General features: G+C 38.8%; 1 protein-coding gene across 4 annotated transcripts in view; it reads right to left on the reverse strand.

Annotated features, from left to right (window-relative positions):
- pikfyve (phosphoinositide kinase, FYVE finger containing) overlaps positions 1 to 27,141 on the reverse strand; it is a 151,416-nt gene that overhangs the window by 111,910 nt on the left and 12,365 nt on the right. For 3 of the 4 annotated variants that reach the window (XM_072578804.1, XM_072578803.1, XM_072578802.1), the window contains exons 2-3: positions 17,703 to 17,883; positions 9,662 to 9,856 (exon numbers count right to left, since the gene is read on the reverse strand). In XM_072578804.1, coding sequence (XP_072434905.1) covers positions 9,662 to 9,856; positions 17,703 to 17,874 — 367 coding nt within the window. In that variant the 5' untranslated portion in view covers positions 17,875 to 17,883. Of the gene's footprint in view, positions 1 to 9,211; positions 9,388 to 9,661; positions 9,857 to 17,702; positions 17,884 to 27,141 lie in introns of those variants that run through there. The other variant, XM_072578805.1, reaches the window with a different exon arrangement.

Here is a 27,141-nt window from a genome sequence, read left to right on the forward strand (position 1 = left end):
TAAATGACCTTGATTACGGCACAACTTTCAGTGGTTGATTTAGTATTTGTACTAGAGTTCCCTTTACATTCTATCTCCACCTAGATTTGCATCTTCCAAGTAACAAGTGGCCTCCGTAACCTATCAAATATGCCATCTCAATTTTTCTGTGTATGTATTAATTTCTAATTATTTGCACAATATCTAAGATTATTAATTGTCTTCTCTATTTTATTACAGTCTTCCTCAGTATTAATTATATCCACATTCTCCAATTTGTTAGCATACTCAAAATCAGAAATTATTTTGATTCCAAATCATTAATGTCAACTATGAACAGTAGTGGTGCTACCATGAACCCTTGTGGAATACCAATTCCCATATTTTGCCACTCTGAATTATTTTGTTGATAGTGATAGATGGGAGCTAAATAAATGTGCAAATCATCGCTAATGCACCAAAAAAACTTAACACTTTAGACCACTTAGAAACATAAAAGTTAATGAATAACTCTTAAACATTACAGCTTCACTGGGCAAATGAGTGGGAAAGGCACCCTTTATACTTGCACAATGCCAACGTACAGGTGAATGTGAAAGCACACTTGGTGTAATTTAAAACCATGTGCCAATACCTCACTAGGAATAAAATAAGTAGCATCAATGGAAGGTATAGTCAACCAAGAATATTATGTATCTTTCAGCACTCAGACCTGTATAAAAATAGAAGGGGTTTAAAGGCTGTCATTATTCTTCCTGCATACAGCAATTCCCACCACTCAGTTAAAAATCACCCAACACCAGGTTATAATCCAAAAGGTTTAACTGGAAGCACTAGCTTTCGGAGCGCTGCTCCTTCATCAGATGGTTGCGGAGTATAAGATTGTAAGACACAGAATTTATAGCAAAAGTTTGCAGTGTGATGTAACTGAAATTATATATTGAAAAAGACCTGGATTGTTTGTTATTTTTGGTTTGGAATTTTTCAATTTGTAATTTCAGTTACATCACACTAAACTTTTTCTATAAATTCTGTGTCTTACAATCTTATACTCCACAACCACTTGATGAAGGAGCAGCACTCCGAAAGCTAGTGCTTCCAATTAAACCTGTTGGACCATAACCAGTATTGTGTGATTTTAAACTTCGTACACCACAGTCCAACACCGGCATCTTCATATCATCACCACTCATAGGGTTACCTTGTAACGGTAAATATGGCAGACTGCAAATGTGTATTGCAAGCCACATGCAGTGTGTACCTTTTACTCCAGGACGCAAGTTTTCTTTTTTCTTCCCCTTTAAACTCAGACAAGTGAAGATGGATTCACAGTACGCGAAATGGTGCACAGTAAGTTTTGAGAAGATAGAAACATTCAGGAAAGTTGGCAATTTACTGCAACTCTAAAGTACAAATTGAGAGGATCAGCAATGTAAATAGAGTCACAGGTACGTAGAGCACGGTAACAGACCCTTCACTCCAACTCGTCCATGCCGACCAGATATCCTAACCTAATCTAGACCAATTTGCCAGCACTTGGCCCATATCCCTCTAAACCCTTCCTATTCATATACCCATCCAGATGCCTTTTAAATGCTGTAATGGTACCAGCCTCCACCAATTCCTCTGGCAGCTCATTCCATACACGTACCACGCTGTGCATGAAACCATTGCCCCTTAGGTCCCTTTTATATCTTGCCCATCACCTTAAGTCTATGCCCTCTATTTCGGGACTCCCCCACCTCAGGGAAAAAGACCTTGTCTATGTATCCTATTCATATCTCTCATAATTTTATAAACCTACATAATGTCACCTTTCAGCCTCCAATGCTCCAGGGAAAACAGCCCCAGCCTATCATTATAGCTCAAATTCTCAAACCCTGGCAACATTCTTGTAAGTCTTTTCTTAACCCTTTCAAGTTTCACAACATCCTTCCAATAGGAAGGCGTCAATAACTGCACGCAATATTCCAAAAGTGGCCTAAGTAACATCCTGTGCAGCTGCAACATGACCTCTCAACTCTTATACTCAATGCACCGACCAAGAAATGAAAGCATATCAAACGCCTTTTTCACTATCCAATCTACCTGCAACTCTACTTTTAAGGAACTGTGAAACTGCGTATAAGTCCTGCTCTGATTTGCCTTTCCAAAATGCAGCTCCTCATTTATCTAAATTAAATTCCAACTGACACTCCTCAGCCCATTGGCCCATCTGATCAAGATCCCATTATACTCTGAGGGAACCTTCGTCATTGTCCACTACATCTCCAATTTTGGTGTCACCTGCAAACCTACTAACTATACCTCCAATGTTCACATCCAAATCACTTATACCATTGGTGAAGAGTACAGGACCAAGACAGTTCCTTGTGGCACTCCACTGGTCACAGGCCCACAGTCTGAAAAGTAACCCTCCACCACCACTCTGTCTTCTACCTTCAAGTCAGTTCTGTATCCAAATGGCTAGTTCTCTCTGTATTCCATGAGACCCAACCTTGCTGGTCTCCCATGAGGAACCTTGTCAAACGCCTTACTGAAGTCCACACAATCACATCCACTGCTCTGCCCTCATCAATCCTCTTTGTTCCTTCTTCAAAAAAAAATCAATCAAGTTCATGAGACATGATTTCCCATGCACAAAGCCATGCTGACTAGCCCTAATCAGTCCTTGCCTTCCCAAGTAAATGTAAACCTTGTCCCTTAGGATTCCATCTAATAACTTATCATCAGGCTCACTGGTCTATAGTTCCCTGGTTCTCCTTAACCCCTTCCTTAAATAGTGGCACCATGTTAGCCAATCTCCGTCTTCTGGCACCTCACCTGGGACTATCAATGATACAAACATCTCAGCAAGGGGCCCTGCAATCACTTCCCTAGCTTCCCACAGACTTCTATGGCACACCTGATCAAGTCCTGGGGATTTATTCACTTTTGTGTGTTTCAAAACATCCAGCACCTCCTCCTCTGTAATATGGCCATCTTTCAAAATGTCACCATTGAATTCCCCACATTCTATATCTTCCATATCCTTCTCCACAGTAAGCACTTATGCAAAATATTATTTTAGTATCTCCCCATCTACTGTGGCTCCACCGATCGGCTGCCTTGCTGATTTTTGAGGGGCCCTATTCTCTCCCTAATTACCCTTTCATCCTTAATGTATTTGTAAAATCCCTTTGGATTCTCCTTAACCCTACTTGCGAAAGCTATCTCATGTCCCCTTTTTCTCCTCCTAATTTCCTTCTTAAGTACACTCTTAGTGCCTTTATACTCTAAGGATTCACTCGATCTCACCTGTCTATGCCCAACAGACGCTTTCTTCTTTATCTTAACCAAAACGTCAATTTCTCCAATTATCCAGCATTCCCTACACTTTCCTGCCTTTCCTTTTACCCTAACAGAAATATACTGTCACTGGACTCATTTTTGAACGCTTCCCATTTTCCAGCCGTCCCTTTATCTGCAAATATCTGCACTCAATCAGTTTTTGAAAATTCTTGCCTAATACCATCAACATTTGCCTTCTTTCAATTTAAACTTCAACTTTTAGATCCAGTCCATCCTTTTCCATCACTAATTTAAAACTAATAGAATTATGGTCGCTGGCCCCAAAGTGCTCCCCCCCCCCACTGACACTTCCGTCACCTGCCCTGCCTTATTTCCCAAGAGTAGATCAATATCCTCTACCACAGCTTATTTAGTTACAATTTTGTCAGTTTTTTTCCTATTTTGTGTTCCTTCACAAGAAATTTTCTTAATTACCTAATAAATTATTTTAATATATGTTGTTGAGTTCAGTACTTTTATTACCACACAACACCAGCTCCTCAGCGCTCCAAAAGCTAGTGCTTCCAATTAAATCTGTTGGACTATAACCTGGTGTTGTGTGATTTTTAACTTTGTACACCCCAGTCCAACACCGGCATCTCAAAATCTTTATTATTATCGTACGTTACTGATATGGTTATCCATTCAAACAAGGTACTGCTTTGCCACAATGCATGTCTATTATTCAAGGAACTCCATTTGGAAATTATTTGTCTTTAAGTAATCCTCAGCATTGCAAGGTTAGCATAAAGCAATTGGAAATATTTCAATGGGGCCAGATGCACTTGTGCATGTAAACTTCTTAAAGCAATGACATATACCAGTGACAAAATGTTATGACAATCTGCTTTTGATTCTATTGTTAGTCAGGATGTAAGGTCTGTATATTGCAATTGAGCAATGTGTGTAGTTTGTTGACTAAAATGTTTTTTTTAAGTTTCAGTTCATAGAAGATTAATTAAAGTGTGACATTGGTTCAAACATATACTTGCCTTTTTTTTGTGCTTTCGTCATTACATGTGGAACTAGATTGGACACTCAAGATAAAACTTAAAAAGGTGAAGTGAAAAGGCAAACAGGAAAAACACAAACCAAAAGAAATCTGAAACGCGCTTGTAACCACTGTAAAGACAGCAAAGACATTGACAGCAAGAAACTTACGACATTCGACAAACAGCACTGGAATAGTTTTATGTTTGGTACACAGGATTGCAGTTGAACAAATTATTCTACAAATATATACCATAGCCCAGTAAACTATGCAGCAAAAGTATGCAAAGTAAAAGAACTAAAACTTGAAGAATTTTTTTTTTAAAAATCTGTTGAAACTCTCAAAAACAGTATACAATTGAAAATAGGAGAAAGTGAGGACTGCAGATGCTGGAGATCAGAGCTGAAAAACGTGTTGCTGGAAAAGCGCAGCAGGTCAGGCAGCATCCAAGGAGCAGGAGTCGATACTCCTGCTCCTTGGATGCTGCCTGACCTGCTACGCTTTTCCAGCAACACATTTTTCAGTACAATTGAAAATAGACATGTAAAATGGAGCCTGTTGTAAAAATTAGCAAGAGTGCATTAAGCAAATCTGGAGATAAAAATCAAAATGGAGTTGAAGTAGACAATTATCCAGGTTTCCTCATATAAATATGCTTTGCCATTTTTACAGCATTGTTGACAATAATGCTTGTTTTTTTGAAACAGAGAAGGATCCAGGATCACGTCTGCATGGCTAGCAACACAGTGGAAGCTTGTTGTAAGTACGTCCCATCAAATCAGTATTTAAGAATTATTTAGATGTAGATTATCCAACATAGAGATGTACCATATTGAAAATATCAATGCCCAACCAGATCAAGGAGTTTTCAGGAAAGATGCCTCTCCTGTGTAAGACAGTAGTGTTCACTATCCTTTTGGGCTTTTTATTTTCTATCTTCAACCAAATAAGCAGGCCTAAATTAACTTTGAACTGAAACCACAGATTATATGTGTTCAGATTTTGTTGGAATGTTAATCAAGTTAAGATAGACTCCCACAACTAAGGTAATAACTACCAGAAATTACATATATGTATTTTACTGTCTTAAAATGATGCTTGCAGCTTTTGTTTTAAACTTTATTTTATAACTGACATCTTCAGATGAAAGTTTTGGAAATTTATTCAATTCCAAGATAAGTATTACATAAAGATAACAAATATTTGACTCGTTCTTCCCAATAGCAATCTTCCATTAAATAACCTTCAACTTCTGCAGTTTTGTATAAAAAGAGGCCTTTCGTCCTTTTGAGCAACCAGAAAGGTACTTAAAACACAAACCAAAGAGCATCATTTATCAAAGGAAAACTGGAAATTGGCAATTGTGCTGGCAAGAAAAACAAGGACAGAAATCACAGCCCAAGTCTTGAAACCCATTAGATCAAAAATACCTAAGAACAATTGCATCAAAAATCTGAAGATACTCAGAGTAAACAAGAGCAAAAGTACCACAATTTTCAAATCCCTGTCAGGTACTTTATAGGCAAGGTACACAGGAATCCAAACAGCTGCTGAAGTATCAAAATCAAACAAAAAGTCAAATGGGAAGACTTTATTGCTGGACTGTTAATCGAGAGACCAAGGTAATGATTAATTAGCTAGCGTGGAAACAGGCCCTTCGGCCCAATATGCCCACACTGCCCCTCCTAAGAGTAACCCACCCAAACCTATTACCCTACCCTATATTTACCCCTGACTAACTCACCTAACACAGTGGGCAATTTAGCATGGTCAATTCATCTGACCTGCACATCTTTGGATTGTGGGAGGAAACCCATGCAGACACAGGAAGAATGTACAAACTCCACACAGACAGGCGGGAATTGAACCCAGGTCCCTGGTGCTGTGAGGCAGCAGTGCTAACCACTGAGCCACCGTGCCACCCCATAATGTTCTGGATTTGAATCCTGCCATGGCAGATGGGGGAATTTGAATTCAATTTTTTTTAAAAAAGCTTGAATTAAGAGTCTAATGATGAGCATGTATCCATTGCCGATCGAAAGAAAAATCTATCTGGTTCACTAATGCCCTTTAGGTAAGGAAACTGCATTGTTATTGAGTCTGGTCTACATTTGACTCCAGACCCACAGCAATGGTTGAGTCTTAACTACCCTCTGGCAATTAGGGATGGGCAATAAATGCTGCTCAGCCAGGGATGTCCACATCCTGTGAACAAATAGTTAGAAAAAAGCATGATTTAAAAGGGCTGCCGGAACAATTAGAGGCAGAATTAAGTTGTGTGTTACGGGGGAATTGGAAGCACTATAAAATCGGACAAGGGAGTGCAAAAGAAAAGGGAAACCTTACAAGAGCTAGAGGAAAGTTTATAGCAAAATAAAGGCATGTTGAGCATCACAAGTTAGGGAGGGTAGAAATTCTTCATGCAAAGAGTCAAACTCCAGAGAGGTAGCTGAAACGGTCAGCCAGTATGAGACAGGGAGCAACAGTACAAAGGTCCTGAGCTGGACCTCGTGAAATAGGCTGAATATCCCAAATGACAATGGGATCCAATGTACTAGGTAAGAAAGGATGCAGGAGACATTGAAATGGAATTCTTTAATATACCCTGAGCCTCCCTGTGTGAAAATGTGCCCTAACATATGGAAGTGTACCAATGTATGCAAGTTCAATAGAGCTGTAAAGCCATCTAATCACCTGTAATTTTTAAATTGAAGTTAGCTGTATTTTAAACTTCTTTTCCTATAGGCATTTCAGCTGCCACAATTTAAAGTCCAGAAATACCTTCCCAAGATCTCTCCACTAAAGTACCTCCCTCTTGCTTTAAGACATTTATACAACCAAGTATTTTAACCAAGCTTTTGTAACCTGATTTGTTTTCTCAGTGTTAAACTTTGTCTACTAATGCAACTGTGAAGCACCTACTTCACAAGATTCTACATAAATGAAAGTTATAGTTGGATTAGAAATGGGCGTACTTTCTCCTATTGTATGGTTGTGTATTTTTTTCACAACAGTCCTGGTGACATGCTATTGTCAAGTATTCATACCTTCCTAGATAACAGGTTTATTCTGCCTTCCTTTTTGACTCTTCCCTCATGTGCATTGCTTTATCTTCCAGGAGGACAAGAAATCATCAAGCATGCTGTAAACATCTGCAGTATGGTATAATGAGACATAGGTGTGAAGTAGCAATTTCAGCCCACAACTAGCAAACCATTGTTCCTGATGAAGGACTATGCTGGAAATGTCAATTCTCTTGCTCCTCGGATGCTGCCTGACCTGCTGCGCTTTTCCAGCGCCCCACTCTCAACACACAACTAGCAAAACTACCAAAGTGGACGGTTGAGAAGACATTTCTGGGATGCCTTATGGATAATATTGGAACAGACCCATTGGGTTTGACAGCATTCACTAAAGTACATGACTGCGATTTTCTTTAAAATTGTAATGCATGAGATGGACCTTTTTTTTTGAAAACAGGAGCTTGTTTAAAGCCTGGCACAATTATCAACTGGATGATTTGGAGGATTAACCACTAAACATCTTTTTTTCCACAAAATTTCAAATCCTTTCTATTTATTCGCCCACACCCCAACCCAAACACTTTCTTTATAGCACATTTGATTGAAGAGAAACAGTGTAGATATCATTTGTCTGAAAACTACAGGAATAGCTATTAATTATACTGCAGTTAATGTCACAAATTAATAACTATAAAAGTGATCCAGCTACAATATTTTATATCAATGGACAAAGCAAGACTCAACCACACTAGCTTTTATGATTCAATACCATTAAAATCATAATGACTGTTATAGAAGCAACTGACTCTATCAACATTGTATTAGTTCACGGAAAATTAATTAGCTAACTGAATACAGTTTTAGTCAGTCCATACTGTTTTAATTGGTCAGTTCAATATGTTGATTGCAATGATACCCCACTTATTCAAGTGCCTGGATTCAATATTACCACAAGTTCAACTTCGGAAGTAGGCAGCCAGAATGATTTTTCTTTTGAAAGTAGGTTAAAGTGAAATGTTAATTTGTTTAAAAAAAAGGCTTCAGAGAACTCAACTGTGATTGAACTAACCCTCAAGATATGGGAGAATCTCTACATGTTCAGCTGGGGAGGAGGCATGCCAGCAACAGAGGTGGGGTGCAATGGCAGGGCTGAGTTTAGCATTTGGGTGAATGAGGGGCTGATTCAAGGGAAAGGGTACCTGCCCTGCAGGAAGGGGTGAATACAGTCCAGAAAACAGGGTGGATTACTTGGAATGGGAGGAAATGGGAGGCGGAATGGCCAGAGTGGGTGGCGGTGAAAGGAGTTGTTGAAATGCTCCAGAAATGGGGAAAGAATTTCTCTCTACACACTTATCGAACTTGTCTAAATCCAGAATTTATATCCAAATCCCCATCAGGAATTGTAATTCAGAAATTTCTGTACAGTACATTATTTTGTTTAATTTATATGAATTGCTTAATAAAAATATCATGGCATTACTTAGCTAACAGCATTTTAAGTAACTTGTTTTATTGCAAAAAAATGCAAACGAGACAATTTAAAAGCCACACAGTATGAAACATTTTATTATTCTACTCAGGCTGCTGAACTCAGCAGCGGTTCTAACCATTCCCACTTGCATAGTAAAGAAAAGAACATTGTTGTTGGAACACTGTTGCAATTTAGAGCACATACACTTCAGTAACATGCAGAATAGAGTGATACTTCACATAAAGCTATGTTAATCATGTAATTTTTCATATTGCCATTAGAAATACGATAAAATGTGTTTTCTGGATCTAAACCTGAAAGATACATTGGTTATATATTTATCCACTAATGAAAGATGCATATTTCAAGACAATCAACAAACATCACATGCTGTTTACTACACTTGCAGTTACTCACAAAGTATGGGTTTTGAACTGAAGGTCCAGTTATTAGAAAACAAGAACAGGCAATGTTGTTAAAGGAAATCAAGGACCCGTGTGAAAGGGTAAGCAATGGCACATTTTCTTACTCCACCAAATTGAAGCAAACCTAAAAGGAATTGCGAATTAGAATACTTAATTCAACATAAATTATGTTCAGGATTCAAGAGAGAGAGAGAACACACGAAATACAGGATTGGGAAAGGTAACCAAGACAGAATGAAAAAAAAACAATAACACACCATTTTTGATGTTTAAAAATCAACTATTATTGATCATTGAAAGAATGAAACTCCATTCTTGTGAAAGCCACCTTTCAGTTGTGAATAAATTGTGGGGCAGCAATGAATACTTTGCACACTATTAGATTGAATGTAATTCAAACACTTGTTAAAATGACAAAATCATTCATCAGCTTTTCCCTCACCTGCACCTTGAGATTTGACCATTGATGCACTAGATGCTCTTCGTGGGTTTTCCCTTGCATGTTGTTTTTTGTAAGGTGATGATGATCTTAAATATGCTTGGTCATCACTTTGGTGGCTGGACCAATTTTCTTCTCTAACCTGTGGTTCACTTTGAGTCAGGTCTGTTCGATATGAAGAGTTTGGTCTTCCATCATCTAATGTTGGGGAAAGGAAGAGTACAAGATAACAGGATTTTCAAAAAACATGAAAAGTAACAATTTAGATTTTCTAATCAATAAACACTTTTGTACAAAAAAAAATCTGATGATAAACATTGCTAACTCTTCATCTCTACACCATCAGGCTGTTTACTTTAATTCCCATCTTCTGTATTATCCATGCCATTTTATTCAATAATTTATTCTTGGCTCTCATACTTTCAAATGTAGCCCCAGAAATAAAGATTGAACAATCTATTGAGACACCAACATTATTTCTGGTTTAGTTACCAAATGACGTGGAGAATAACGTATGCTACTCCTCACTAATAGCAACTCATATAATTTGCTTCATACAGAGCGTTGGGGGGAAAGAAGGAAACAAATATAGAAACCTTTGGAAAAAAAATTATTCTACCTATATGTTGAACCTGTGCTAAATATTTTCAATAATGATTTTGGACTAACTAAATATATACGCAATCACCAAAAGCCGATAAAATATTGTTGTCACTCACATACACGTAACACACATATTTCTGAATAAGAAGCTTTCACCTTTAACCTTTTATAGATTACTTTTTTTGTATCAAACAGAAATTTAATGATAAGTATGTTTGGCAACTCAAACTAAAATCTGTGGAAAAAATTTGATTGAGTTTTGAGGTGGTGACCAGGTGTAAAGATGAGGGTAGTGCAGTTGATGCAGGTTATATGGATTTCACCAAAGCCTTTACCACAGACTCAGAGTCACAGAGATGTACAGTGCGGAAACAGACCCTTCGGTCCAACTCGCCCATGCCATTCAGATATCTTAACCTAATCTAGTCCCATCTGCCAGCACTTGGCCTATATTCCTCTAAACCCTTCCTATTCATATATCCATCCAGATGTCTTTTCAATGCTGTAATGGTACCAGCCTCCTCTGGTAGCTCATTCCATACTTGCACCACCCTCAGTGAGAAAAAGTTGCCCCTTAGGTTCTTTTATGTCTTTCCCCCTCAACCTAAACCTATGTTCTCTAGTTCTGGACTCCCCCACCCCAGGGAAGAGAGTTTGTCTATTTCTACCACCCATGCCCCTCATAATTTTATAAACCTCTATAAGTCACCCCTCAGCCTCTAACGCTCCAGGGAAATGTGCCCCAGTCTATTGAACCTCTCCCTATAGCTCAAATCCTCCAACCCATCTTTGTAAATCTTTTCCGAACCCTTTCAAGTTTCACAACATCTTTCCGATAGGAAGGAGACCAGAATTGCATGCAACATTCCAAAAGTGGCCTAACCATTGTCCTGTACAGCCACAACATGACCTCCCAACTCCTGTACTCAATGGTCTGACTAAGGTCCCACATGGGAGTTTCATAGAGAATGTAAAAGGCATGGGATTCAGAGTAATTTGTCAAGTAATACCCAAAATTGGCTTAGTAGTAAGAGACACAGGATAGTGGTAGAAATTTGTTTGTGTGATTAAAGACTGGTGTCCAGTAGCATACCAGACAGATCAGTACTGGGTCCCCTGCCATTCAGGAGAAATTTATAAATAAACAATACAGAAGAAAATGTAGAGTGAATGATAAGAAAATTTGCAAATGACATGAAGATTAGCCAGCTATTTGACTGTGAAGGAAGAGGGGACACGTTATAAGGTGATATAAATGAATTGGTCACATGGGCAGATCAGTGGCAGATGGAATTTAACCCTAATAAATGTCAGCTGATGCATTTCAGAAGTTGAAACAAGACAAGGAAATAATCAATTCGTGGCAGAACACTAGAAAGTTCAGAGGAACAAAGGGATTTTGGGGTGTGTGTCCACAGATCCTAAAGGTTGCAAGATGGTTAGTAAGATAGTTAAGAAGGTATATGAGATACTTGCCTTTATAAGTCATGGCATAGATTATAAGAGCAAGGAGGTTACATTGGGCCTGTACAAAACTTTGGTTAAGTCACAGCTGGAGAACTGTGTATAGCTCTGGTCACCAAACAATAGGACTGCTCTGGAGGGTGTGCAGAGGAGATTCATCAGGATGTTGCCTGGGGTGGAGCAATGTAGCTATGAAGAGAGTATTATAAGATCAGGTTGTTTTTACAGCAGGGAAGACTGAGAGGGGGCCTGATTAAGGTAGAATAGATAAAGGGGTATGCATAGGGTGGATAGAAAGTAACTGCTCCCCTTATTGAAGGGTCAACACAAGGAGGCATAATTTTAAAGGTGAAAGGCAGTGGATTGAGAGGAGAAATATTGTTCACCCGGAGGGTGGAGGGAATCTGAAATGCACTGCTTTGGAAGGTTGTTGAGGCGGGAAACCTCAACTACTTAGATGAGCGCTTGAAGTATCATAACTGTCAAAGCAATGGGCCAAATGCTGGAAAGTAGGACTAGTATAGATTAAGAGGGTTTTTTTGTCAATGCTTGACTTGATAGGCCAAAGGGTCACTTTTGTACTGCATGATGCTATGATTCAGGATTCCAAGTATTTACCTACTAAATGAAATCAGCAAAAATATGAAATTATTGACATTACAGTAATGACAGTCACAGTAACAAGCTATCAACTTGACACAAGATAGGAAATCTATACATTTATAATGGGGCATCAGAATTCTAAACCCAAGACCTAATGAAGAATATAAAAGATAATCAGCCTATGTACATATGTCTTATAAGAAGCATGACAAGATTAAAGAAGAAACAGTTCTGATCTCTTATGGCAAGCAGAAGATAGGGCCTTAAAGTGCCTTACCTCTCTGGGCACCACTCAACCAACCCTCGCAACTTTCCCCTGAAAGATGGAAATAAGGGGTTTGCTAACTCTTCTCACCTGTGTGAAAGGCACTCAAAAACACACTAACCACCTCATTGGCTACCCAAACTTTTTGGAAGACCTATATCAATAACAATCCCTGCACCCACTCTCAAATGTGTAGACAGACAGGTCAGTTACAAGATTAGGCTTTAGAACAACCAGGACAAAAGGAATAGGTTAAGTTGGAATAGAACCAAATATCAGTGTCAACCAAAGAGGATATGGACCCAAACAGAGTAAACTCCAGACAAAATTGCCCAACACACGAAGGTAAATGAGATAGGTTTGGGCCAATGAATGGAGAACCTCAAACAGAATGGATGTTTCATTGGTAGGCTGGACCAACCGAAGTGGAGCACAAATTCTATGCAGCAGATCACCTTGTTGGGATTGTAATACAGACCCCGAACAGTCAGCAGGAAATTGAGAAACAAATTTGTAAGGAGATCTCAGTTATCTGTAAGGATAATAGGGTGGTTATGGTAGGGGATTTTAACTTTCCAAACATAAACTGGGACTGCCATAGTGTTAAGGCTTTAGATGGAGAGGAATTTGTTAAGTGTGTACAAGAAAATTTTCTGATTCAATATGTGGATGTACCTGCTTGAGAAGGTGCAAAACTTGACCTACTCTTGGGGAAAAAAGGCAGAGCTCTGACTGAGGTGTCAGTGGGGGAGCACTTTGGGGCCAGTGACCATAATTCCATTAGTTTTAAAATAGTAATGGAAAAGGATAGACCAGATCTAAAAGTTGAAGTTGAAAACTTGTGGAAGGCCAATTTTGATGGCATCAGGCAAAAACTTTCAAACTCTGATTGGGGGTAGCTGCTCGCAAGTAAAAGGGACAGCTGGAAAATGGGAAGCCTTCAAAAAAAAAGAGATAATAAGAGTCCAAAGACAGTATGCTCCTGTTAGGATGAAAGGAAAGGCTGGTAGGTGTAGGGATTGCTGGAGGATGAGAGAAATTCAGATTTTGGTTTATAGAAAAAGGAAACATATGTCTGATATAGACAGGAGAGATCCAGTGAATCCTTAGAGTATAAAGGCAGTAGAAGTTTACTTAAGAGGGAAATCAGAAGGGCAAAAAGGGGACATGAAGTAGCTTTGGCAAATAGAGTTAAGGAGAACTCAAAGGGTTTTTATAAATACATTAAGGACAAAAGGGTAACTAGGGAGAGAATAGGGCCCCTCAAAGATCAGAGAGGCTGTGGAGCTGCAGGAGATGGGGGAGATACTAAATGAGTGTTTTGTATCAGTATTAACTGTGGAGAAGTACATGGAAGGTATAGAATGTGGGGAAATAGATGGTGACATCTTAAAGGTGTCCATATTACAGAGGTGGTGGTGCTGGATGTCTTGAAACGCATAAAAGCATATAAATCCCCAGGACCTAATCAGGTTTACCATAGATGTGTGTGGGAAGCTAGGGAAGTAACTGTTGGGGCCCTTGCTGAGATAGTTATATTATCTATAGTCATAGGGGAGGTGCTGTAAGACTGGACATTAGTAAATAGTGGCACCACAATAGCCAAAGTGGGTAAGGAAGAGCCAGGGAACTATAGAGACCACTGAGCCTTATGTCGGTGGTGGGCGCGTTGTTGGAGGGAATCCTGAGGGACAGGATTTACACGTATTTGGAAAGGCAATGACTGGTTCGGGATAGTCAGCATGGCTTTGTGCATGGGAAATCATGTCTCACAAACTTGATTGAGTTTTTTGAAGAAGTAACAAGGAGATTGATGAGGGCAGAGCAGTGTACGTGATCTATACGAACTTTGGTAAGGAGTGCAACAAGGTTCCCCATGGGAGACTGGTGAACAAGGTTAGATCTCATGGAATACAGGGAGAACTAGCCATTGGATACACACCTGGCTCAAACGTAGAAGACAGAGGGTAGTGGTGGAGGGTTGTTTTTCAGACTGGAGGCCTGTGACCAGTGGAGTGCCACACGGATTGGTGCTGGGTCCACTACTTTTCGTCATTTATGTAAATGATTTGGATATAAGCATATGAGGTATAGTCGGTAAGTTTGCTGATGATACCAAAATTGGAGGTGTAGTGGACAGCGAAGAAGGTTACCTCAGATTATAACGGGATCTTGATCAGATGGGCCAATGGGCTGAGAAGTGGCAGATGGAGTTTAATTCACATAAATGCGAGGTGCTGCATTTTAGGAAAGCAAATCTTAGCAGGACTTATACACTTAATGGTAAGGTCCTAGGGAGTGCTGCTGAACAAAGAGACCTTGAAGTGCAGGTTCATAGCTCCTTGAAAGTAGAGTCGCAGGTAGATAGGATAGTGAAGGAGGCAGTTGGTATGCTTTCCTTTATTGGTCAGAGTATTGAGTATAGGAGTTGGGAGATCATGTTGCAGCTGTACAGGACATTGGTTAGGCCACTTTTGGAATATCCTGTGCATTTCTGGTCTCCTTCCTATCGAAAGGATGTTGTGAAACTTGAAAGGGTTCAGAAAAGACTTACAAAGATGTTGCCAGGGTTGGAGAGTTTGAGCTATAGGGAGAGGTTGAATAGGCTGGGGCTATTTTCCCAGAGTGTCAGAGGCTGAGGGGTGACCTTATACAGGTTTATAAAATCATGAGTCATAAAGTCAGAGATGAGGGGGCACGGAAAGGGTAAATAGACAAAATCTTTTCCCTGGGTGGTCCAGAGCTAGAGGGTATAGGTTTAGGGTGAGGGGAAAGGCAAAAAAAAAGACCCAAGGGACAACTTTTTCACACACAGAGTGGTCCATGTATGGAATGAGCTGCCAGAAGAAGTGGTGGAGGCTAGTATAATTACAACATTTAAAAGGCATCTGGATGGGTATAGGAATGGGAAGAGTTTAGACGGATATGGGCCAAGTGCTGGTAAATGGGATTGATTAGGTTGAGATATCTGGTCAACAGGGACAAGTTGGACCGAAGGGTCTGGTTCTGTGCTGTACATCTCTATGACTCTGTCATATAATCCCTGTTCTGTACTGGTAATGTTACGAAGTCATGTAAGTGCTTAACCTTGAACAAAATGTAATAAAATATAACTGTGCCATACTGGAGTTACAACTGGAAAAGGGTGAAATGACAGGAACATTCTTACCCACCACTTTCCTATCTCTTAACTGACAGAAGAAAGTGTGTTTGAACAAGAAAACATGTGTAACCCTAGAATTTCTCAGTAGTTTTAAAAGCATAATAAGTATTTATTATTAAGCACCAATGTGTAAGTGCAACCTTGCCACTCGCACATTATAGAGTTGTAGAGTCATACAGCACAGAAACAGACGTTTCAGTCCAACCAGTCCACGCCGACTATAATCTAGTACTAAATTAGTCCCACCTGCCTGTGTTTGGCCCGTATTCTTCCAAACATTTCTTATCTATGTAATTCTCTAAATATTTTTAAACTTTGTAACTGTAACTGCATCCACCATTTCCTTTAGAAGCTTATTCCACACATGAATTATTCTTTGTGCAAAGAAAGTTGCCCCTCAGGTCATTTTTTTTAAAAAAAACTTACTCCTCTCACCGTAAAAATACGTCCCCCAACTCTTGAAATCACCCACCTTAGAGAAAAGACGCATCCCATTCACCTTATCTATACCCCTCATGATTTTATAAACCTATATAAGGTCACCTCTTAACCTCACAGAGTCCAGTGAAAAACGGTCTCAGACTGTTCTGCCTCTCCTTATAACCAAAACTTTCCATTCCCTTGTAAATCTCTTCTGACACCTCTCCAGTTTAATAATACCCCTCCTATAAACAGGATGACAGAGGACTTGGACATAGTACTCCAGAAGATGCCACACTAAATGTCCAAAGATTCATGCATACCGATGACACATGCCCAAGAAAGGTTTGTAATTACATAAGTAGGAAGAATTTAGTCCCAAAAGTTTAAGAGTTCTTTGTCACACTTCCTCTTCCCCAAGCCGAAGACTTGAAAATGCCACATGCATGTAATTCAGCAGATATGGCAGCCCTTGTGGAGAAAGGAACAGTTAACATTTCAAATCAGGCATGATTCTTCTTCAGAGCTGAAGGACAGTCATATCAAGTGGAAACTTTTAACTCTGTTTCTCTCATCACAAATGATGCCAGACCCTGCTGAGTTTCTTCAGCATTCTCTATTTGTTTCAGATTTCCAATATCCACAGTATTTTGCTTTTATTCAGGACTGTGATTACTTTTTTGTCCATTGAAAACAATTCTGGAGGTTTTAGGAAGATATGGTTTAGTGTTCACTTCCTGGTGCACTACCTAAGAAAAAGTTGTCACAAAACCCTGGTTCAATTCAGCAGAGAAGTCATGTTCAAATTAAATTGCTGCCCATTGATGTTTCCCAGACAGGGTTCTGTTCCTTCGCTGGCCAGTAGATTTCTTTCATCACCCTCCAGAATGTACCTTACTAAATCTCATAAGAAATGTAACTTGTCAATGTGACCAGAACATCTTTTCCACTGTCCTCACCAATGGCTCCTGATCTAAGCCATAGAAGAACTATTGGCTATTGCCCATGGATATACCATTGTAGTAAATGGAAAAAAAAACAAAGAACTGTGAATACTGGAAATCTGAAACACAAACAGAAATCCCAGGAAAAAAACTCAGCAGAAATGGCAGCTTCTATAGACAGAAATTAGAGTTAATGCTTTGAACTTCAGAACTGAAGAGGGTCACTGGACCCGAAACATGAAGCCTGCTTTCTCTCTATAGATGCTGCCAGATCTGCTGAGTTTCTCCAGCAATTTCTATTTTTTGACTGAAATAATAATAATGATAGTTTGTTTATATATTTTCTCCCATGTATTGACGGGTAAGAAAGTATCCACCTGACCTCAACTCTATTTTTAAAAGTATCTATTTCAGAATTACACCTTAAGTTCATACAGTGGAAGCATAAATCATTGCAAAGAAGAAAGATACTGCAATTATTGGCAAAAGCTTAGAATCAGCCTCATGTCATTGTTTTCTGTACATTATCATTCAGCACTTCAGTATGCTCATCAGAAAAAACAGTAAGTGTATGTTTCTCACCTTTGTTAAAACGAAAAAGGCTTACAAAAGAACTATAGGCTGATCTGAAGGGAGGTTCATCTTGATCTGGAGTCAGTGGCTTAAAATGGGTGAGGTGAGATGGGCTTGTCGGAGAGTGAGACTGTTCATTACCAAGGCCCAGAGCCGATGAGATCTTTTCTTCTGCTGCCATCCCAAGTAACTGAAATAGAAAGAGAATAAACTCTATCAAAAACTAAAATTACAAGGAAACAACATTTCAACTGTTATACTGAATGTGATGCAGTTGATATTATTATTTCACCCCAGTCAGAAGGCAGCACGTTCAAAGCATGACTGAGATTTAAGCCCAAAGATCCAGGTTGAAATTACAGTGCAGTATTAAAAGGAGTGCTCCACTGTTGGAAGACCTAGTTTTCAGAGGAGATGCTAAATCAACAACCTCGTCTAGTCACTCAGGATACAAGAGACACCATGGCAAGTGATTAAAGAGGAATTGAGGAATTATCACCAGCATTCTGATATCTAACCCTTATTGAACATTAAAAAGAGATTATCTGGTAATTATCACATTGTTTGTGGGAGCGTGCCATTTGCAAATAAACTGCTTTACTACCTACATTATAACTACAACAACACATTCAAAGTATTTCATTGGTTGTGAATTGCTTGGAAGACATCCACATTTGTGAGAGGCAGTCTTCAAGTATGAGACCTACCTTTTTTCACCCTCTCTGTTGGCTCCAAGGGACAGAGATTGCAGCAGGTTACTTTTCTAATCAACCTATTCAGAGATGTTATTACACACCTCTGAAACAGGTGGGACTTGCACCCAGGCCTCTCTGGTCCAGGAGCAGGGACACTACCACTATGCCACAAGAGGGCTGTACAAGCCTGACTTTCCTTCAGAATATATCCAGGACATCTGTGCATTTGGAGGGGTGCAGGAAGAGTCTAAGTTAATCAGGCGAAATGAAAACAAGTGGTATTCATATATAATAAAACAATTTTTTTTAAAAAGTGGAATTGCCTGAACAGCTTTGAAAGCTTAGCCAGTGACTAACTGAGCCACTCAGATAAATTGATCACCCAACTGTGTAGAGTTAGCTAATCTCAGCTGGAGTGGGGCAAGAGAGGTGTTGCAAATCAAATTCTATGATCCTAGTTTAAGGAATCAAAAAAAAACTAGCTTATGTTCCAATTCCCATAAGGCTTGAGTGTTGAACTCTGGCATAAACCATTGGAGAAAGCGGAGATAATACGCACATTCAACAACACCATTCAGTATTCGTCCTTCCACTGTCTATTGACTTTCCTTCACTAATCTTTTTGTGTCTCTCACACTTTCAAATCTCCTTAAAACCTAACTTTATGACCAAGTCTTTGGAGCCTCTCAATATTTCCACAGCATCAACTTTCCTTACAAGGCTGTTTGAACATTCTTCTGTGCAAGTTCTCAAAAGAGAAAGATAAATGGATTGATTGAGTGATTTATATCGCTCATGTGGATTGAAAACAACCAAGGAAATTAAATAAAGCAGACGATCATTTCTAAAAAGCTCATATTTCTAACAATAACTCTAACATTAGAGGTTTACAGGATATGGGCCAAGTGCTGGCAAATGGGACTAGATTAATTTAGGATATCTGGTTGGCATGGACAAGTTGGACCGAAGGGTCTGTTTCTGTGCTGTACATCTCTATGGCTCTATGAATACCTATATTGGCCATTTGAGTAAGGCACCATATGGTAATTTATATCCATGGAACTCTACCCAAGCAGTTAGCCAACAACTTTAGCAAAACAAAACCTTGACACTAACAAAAATAAAAGACACATGAACAAGAATAGGTCACTCAGATCTTCATACCCACTCTACCATTCAATAATATCATAGCTGATCAGATCGAACTTTACATTCTTGAACATGCCTGAAAATCTCTCATCTCCTTGGTAATCAAAATTTTGCATCTACTCTCTTTTGAGAAAGGGCATTCCAAAGACTCTCGACACTCAAATTATTTTCCCCCTTCATCAATGTTAAATAGGTACCCTTTACTTTTACACTATGACCCCAGTTCTAGATTCTCGTACAAAGAGAAAATATCCTTTCCATAGCCACCCCATCAAATCTCCTCAATTAAGTCACCTCTGACTCTTCTAAACTCCAGGGAATACAGACCAAGCCGATCTAGCATTTCCTCATAAGGCAACTGCACTCCAGGTATTCATCTAATAAACCTTCTCTGACTGCTTCCAATCCATTAACATTTTTCCGTAAGTGTGGTCATCAGTACCGTACACAGTACTACAGATATAGTCTCAGCAATGAACTGTATGACTAAAGCACAAGCTCCTTAATCTTGCAGTCAATTCTCCTCACAATAAAAAAAAATTCTGTTAGCTTTTCTGGTCACTTGCTGCACATGTATACTAACCCGCAAATTATATACAAGGACACCCAGATCTCTCTGCACCTCGAGCTCTGCAATTTCTAAAATTTTAGATGATGCTTTTTTCAAATTTTTTTCCTGCCAAAATAGACAATTTCACACATTACGCTCCATTTTCCAAAACTTTGCCCAAACACTTAATCTTATCCTTTTGTAAACTCCTTGTTTCCTCTTCACAGCACTTTTCTACTTATCTTGGTATGATCAGCATATAAAGCTCCAGCATCAACCTCTGTGGTACACCTTTCAGGACACCCTGGCAGTCTGAAAAATGACCCATTTATTCCAGTTCTCTACTTATTTATCAGGAAATATCCTAAACATAGCAATACTTTACCCTCTACAATATCAGCTTTTACTTTCTGCAATAACCTGTGATGTAGCACCTTCTGAAAATACAAGTCCAATGCATCCACTGGCTGCCCTTTATCTACAGCGTAACTTACTTCTTCAAAGAACTCCAATAAAATGAAACAGGACTTCCTTTTGACGTAACCATGCTGACTCTGCCCAAATACTTTGAACTTAACGAAGTACCTTATTATAATGTGGTTGATAATAGTTTCAAACATTGCCTGTAGTTTTCTGCTTTCTGTCTTCTTTTTGGAGTATAGAAGCTACATTAGCTATTCTCCAATCTAAAGGAACGTTCCCTAAATCTACTGAGTTTTGGAAAATTAAGAATGAATGCATGAATGATCTTGCTAGCTACTTCTTTTCAGACCCTTTACTGCTTGAAAGAGATTTGACAAAAATTTAGATTGACATACTAGAGAAAAGTTTTCATCAGAAAAGTTTTTAAATTGGTCAATAGCAAGTGATAGATACAGGTGCTTTTGCATTGCAAAACTAACGTTTAGGGTGAACATAGATCTCACTTGTGACTAGATAAGTGATGTCAATCCACCAACATCCCTTACTGCAGCAGCACCCCAAGCTCATTTTAATTAAAATTCCAAGTTACAGCTATTCTTCATTTAGCACTCTCAATGTACTCCTACGAATGTTAAATGAAAACTACTCTGCAAAAAAAAACCTTAAATCTTGGTGAATTACTATTCTTGATCTGTAATTAAAAACCTACTGGAGGGTTATTTGAACCTACCTGGTCCAAAAATCCTTTGTACTCCCAACTTAACTCTACTTCCCACCATCTGCTTAATGACCTCCTTGTTCACTCACTCTCACCGAAACCCACCTTCCCCTTATTAGTTAAATAGAGCACATCAATATTATTACTGTTAGGTTGTATGTTTGCTCACTGAGCTGGTAGGTTTTGTTTTCAGACATTTTACACCTATGTCTGAAAATAAATCTACCAGCAAACGTATAACCTTATCCATAACCTGAGCTACAAATCTTTTCCAAAGTCGCATTATTACTGTTTTCCAAATATCTTTCACTTATTCCAGTGACTTGAAAGCCGAGATTTTAAAGATATTTGTCCTTGAACGCCAGGGCTATGCTGAAGTACAGCCTAGATGTTGCTGTCTCAGCATGCTGTAGATTCTTGGCATGTCTGTTCATCTGAGCACCTCGGTAATCCTATTTCAATTATATGGATAACGGAATACAACAAAAATTTCAAAATTTAACCATTGATACCAAAGTTGAAAGTGTGGTTAAGTGAGGATAAAAGCAATTGATTGCTGGACAGACTAGAATGGCTAGAGGAGTGGCAAATGGAAGTGAGAGGTGAGAGAGGAAAAAGATATAAAAGAGACCTAAGGAGCAACTCTTTCACGCAAAAGGGTGGTATGTGTATGGAATGAGTTGCCAGAGGAAGTGGTGGGGGCTGGTACAATTGCAACATTTAAGAGACATCTGGATGGGTATATGAATAGGAAGGATTTGGAGGGATATGGGCCGGGTACTGACCGGTGGGGCTAGATTGGGTTGGGATATCTGGTCGGCATGGACGGGTTGGACCAAAGGGCCTGTTTCCATGCTGTACATCTCAATGACTCTATGCATTTGGCAGAAAGGAAAGACAATAAAGGCAAAATTTCACATTGTTTAAGAAGGTGCATGAACAGAGGAACTGAGATTTCATGTGTGTTGATCTTTGAAGACAGCCAGGCTATTGAGTTGGTTGGCTCTCTATGAATCAATCTGGTCAGTTCTATTACCACACTCAATCTTCAGACACTAGGCATTTCAGGGAAATAAATTTGTATTCAATCCCTCATTCCTTATACCAATCTGGTAAATCTCTCAATTATTATGGAGTTTTACTATATTGGTTTCAGGGATGAAGGATTTTAGCAAAATGAGAGATTGGAAAAGCTGAGGTTGTCCTCGTGAAGAAAGACTGAGGGGAGAGTCAGTAGAAGTATACACAATTATGACAAAGTTAAAAAAAAATCACAACCACCCGAGGAAGAAGCAGTGTTTCGAAAGCTAGTGTTTCCAAACAAACCTGTGGGACTATAACCTAGTGTTGTGAGATTTTTAACTTTGTCCACCCCAGCCCAACACTGGCACCTCGAAGACACAATTATGACAGGTGGAGATAAAATTGACAAGGAAAGTTGTTCCAATTTTATGTCTGTTACCCTAGATAAGTATGGCTCCAACAACACTCAAAGCTTAAAACCATGCCATCAGTCACCTTACAAATCAAATTATCTGCGCCACTGATGCACAGTGGCAGTAGTGCATAGCTATGCAAGATGTAATGCAGCAGTTCTCCAAAGCTTTTCAAACAGCACTTTCCAAACTCATGACCTCTGCAACCTAGAGGAACCAAGGACAACCAACACGAGTACGCACGCATCTGCACATCTCCTTCCAAATTACACACTATTCTGACTTGACACATCACCATTCCTCCAAAATCCTGAAACAACCTCCCTAACAACGCTGTGGGTGTTCAAGCAGTTCAAGGCGGCAGCTCACCACCATCATGACCTCCTCAGGAGCTGTTAAGAATGGGCAATAATGTTGCCATCAACATCCCAAAAAAATAAATACATGCTAACAAAATACAGAGCATGATAATGCAAAAAATGTATTTTGAAACCTCACACCACAACGGCAAGATATAGGCCTACTGCCCAATTCTAAAGCTCTTTACATTAATACCTCAATGCCATATGAAATAAAAATTTGAAATAAAATTTGAGCTAAATGAGCGAAGTGGCCAAAATAGATACCCATCTCCAAGTTGAACTTAAGCAAGAAATAAACATTTTAGATATTAAGGTCTTTCGAACGGTCAGGGAAATTACAAAATAATAGTAAATTTGTTGAGAAGGGACACTATAATATTAGAAAGAGGAAATATCAGTAAGAATGATCAGTCATTAAAAGCACAATAGGCAAGATTGAAGAGCAGTGAGGAAAGCTTTATAGATCTCTGGATAGTAGGCTGCATCTGTGTAGAGATAAGCTGATCTACTTTTATGGGAGACTTTCAATTTCCTACAGTCTGGGAGGGAGAGAACCAAAGACAGTGAATTTGACAGTGCTATGAGGTAGTATTCTGGAACAATAGTTCTTTAATTAAAAAGAAAGACAACCACCTTAGATTTACTAGACAGACTGAGCCTGAATTAAATCAATAATCTAACAGAAACCTATTATGATCACCAATAGCTAAATAACAGAATTCAACATTCAGATTGAGACACAAAATAGAGAGTCACGAGCCAATGTTTAAATAGAAGTAAGGTTGAGCTTTGAACATACTACAATGTTTTTCTTTAGATAGTTTACCCAGACAGAGTATAAAATTTTAAAAACATGATCATGAGAAGACAGCACAGAACTAAAATGGCGAATATGACAACAAAGTAAAGTTTCCAAAGGTTTAAAGGTCTATTAAATAAAACAAGAAAAAGTAAAATTGTGAATCTGGAAAAGCATTACTGACTACATTATTTCAGCAGTCCCTAGCTTTCACATAAGAAATTAAAACTTCAATATAATAGAAAGAGAAGGGAATATCTAAAGTTTACAAATCTCTTGTGGGTGTTGGGATAGAATGTGCACAGCAAACAGACGTTTCGGAACTTCTCATCTCATACCAAGTTCTAGAAACTTTAAAAAAGATACATCAAAAGGTTTATAACCACATAAAGAGTTTCAAACTTCCTTTTGGATTGTGCTGTTCTCAACATGACTAGCATGTTAATTAATAAATTGGAATACATTCAGTTACAGATTTCTCTGCAGCCAGTACAATTAACCATTCTGTAATGAAACAAGAGAGTTGACACAGTACTGTAAACCAGTGTCTATTAAATTCTCCACATAGCTCATTCCAGATGGATTAAAAGAGAAATTTAGAAATTCAGGTAGAACAACAAGTTACATTAGCAAAGCTCAAATGACAAACTGTTGCAGAACGATTTTAACTTAAGCAAACAGCACAATCGTAACCAGTGTACACCGACTGTGATCTCAACTGCTAGAACATATGCAAAAATTTACTTGGTTGACAAACAAAATATAAAAGAACATTATAATAATCAAGTGATCTGACAACACAAATGCAAAACTTGCTTTATAATGCAATTAATTTTAGTGTATCAGTATGAACAATATTATACAGCACAATCAAATCAGTTTATCAAAAAAAAATTAAATACTCAAACGGTCAAATAAACTTTCAATATCCTGTCATTGAACTTAATGGGTCAGAACTTATTATCAAAATATCAGCAATGTTAATTGCATTCAACAATATTTTTACAAATTACAGTAATATCAAATAAGGCAGATATGTCATTGATTTAAATCTAGAAGTTGCTGTCCAAAATGCACCACTTCCTCCTTAGCTTCCCAAAACAGCATCTCATCTTCTGACTCACTTTGACCAACTGAACACTAGTGCAATAAGCAACATTTACTTTAAATTACAAAATTGAACTTTCCCATTTTAATTTTAGCCAAAGTCCTACTCCATAGTTATAATGTACACTTAGGTAGAAATTAAAGTCTGAACCAATCCAAAGATATCCTTAGCTCTGCTTTTTTTCTCTCAGCCTGGTTATTTTTAACCCAGGAAGGATTTCACAACACTCATTTTTCAGGAGGTCTTTCTCTCACTTAAGCCAATGAATCTTCAAATTTTGACGTTAATGTTCACTACTTGAGCCTTTTCAATCAGAGTCTGAGCTTTCACCCGCATTTTGCTTTGTCAACAATGCAGACTTACCAATTATCTGCTCTCTCTCTTGGATCTTGGAAGATTAAGTTGACTGTAAGCTTCAGGGCTATCTTACAGGAGACCTTTAAGTCCAATTCTACAATGGCTTGCTATGCACCAATTCCATGGAGATCGACTTTTCAAAAGACAATGTGAATCACACGGACTTTGATTCCAGGAAGAAATGTTGACAAATTATTCTTTAATTTACAAAAAAAAAATGGAGTTGTACCATCTGATGGCAGCCATGTCCAATCCCCTCTATAACAGAGTCACCCCTCTTTCCATTGGAGATCTGGGGCATACAGTGTTGCACGCAAACACAGTCTTGTGCAGAAACATTCAAGTAGTTTCACAGGATGCCAGGCCATATTTCTATTTTGGTGGCCTGCAGGAAACTATTTTCCATGCTTACTTGAAATGCAATTGCTTGCATAGCCTGTTTAAGGTTTTTTGAATTTTTGGTAGCACATTGGCCTTAGCCTACGCAGATTGAGGATCTTTTCACTGGCCTCCTTCCACGCCAGGTCAAGGCAGCCATCTAAAGGTCCAGGCAACACATTATGGGGGTGCTCCTAGCTGGCTGTTACGTCCACACCTGGGTGTCCACTGAGAGAAAACATGCAGAGTTTGTCAGCATAAAAGAGGCTTTTAGAAGCCAGCAGGTACCACCAGGGGCTGGGCTGCATGATAATCCCGGATAAAAGATATTTAATTTTGATAGGTTTCTCTTTCGCCTTTGATTTTTTTTTGTCAAGTGTCTATTAGGAGTTGTCTAACTTGTATAGTATTTACTTTAAAAGAATAGAAAGAAGCTGTGTTCGAAAGAAAGTACAATAATGTACCAAACTTGACATTCGTAATACTTTTTACTGGAAGTTTGCTAGGCCTTTCTTTAATCTTTGACACTTGAACCACCCAGGTGTGCTATTATCAGAATTCAGAACTGGTCACATGACCCTCATTCCTACACTTTTGTTTCTTAAATTGAAACATTAGTTTAATGCCATAGTGTTAAAGGTTTAGATGGAGAGGTATTTCTTAAGTGTGTACAAGACAATTTTCTGATTCAGTATGTGGATGTACCTATTAGAGAAGGTGCAAAACTTGACCTACTCCTGGGAAATAAGGCAGGGCAGATGACTGAGGTGTCAGTGGGGGAGCACTTTGGGGCCAGTGACCATAATTCTATTAGTTTTAAAATAATGATGGAAAAAGATAGACCAAATCTAAAAGTTGAAATTCTAAATTGGAGAAAGGCCAATTCTGATGGTATTAGGCAAGAACTTTCGAAAGCTGATTGGAGGCAGATGTTCACAGGTAAAGGGATGGCTGGAAAACGGGAAGCCTTCAGAAGTGAGATAACAAGAATCCAGAGAAAGTATATTCCTGTCAGGGTGAAAGAAAAGCCTGGTAAGTACAGGGAATGCTGGATGACTAAAGAAATTGAGGGTTTGATTAAGAAAAAGAAGGAAGCATGACTAGGGAAGGAATATAGGAATAAAAGAATGACTAGGGAAGGAATAGGTCCAGTCAAGGATAGTAATGGGAAGTTGCGTGTGGAGGCTGAAGAGATTGGGGAGGCGCTGAATGAATACTTTTCGTCAGTATTCACTCAGGAACAGGACACTGTTGCCGATGTGAATACTGAGTCACAATTAATTAGAATGGACGGCTTTGAGGTATGTAGGGAAGAGGTGTTGGAAATTCTGGCAAGGGTGAAAATAGATAAGTCCCCTGGGCCTGATGGTATTTATCCTAGGATTCTCTGGGAAGCAAGGGAGGAGATTGCAGAGCCATTGGCCTTGATTTTTGTGTCCTCTTTGTCGACAGGAGTAGTGCCAGAGGACTGGA

The sequence above is a fragment of the Chiloscyllium punctatum genome, chromosome 10, assembly GCF_047496795.1.
Source record: "Chiloscyllium punctatum isolate Juve2018m chromosome 10, sChiPun1.3, whole genome shotgun sequence".
NCBI lineage: Eukaryota > Metazoa > Chordata > Chondrichthyes > Orectolobiformes > Hemiscylliidae > Chiloscyllium > Chiloscyllium punctatum.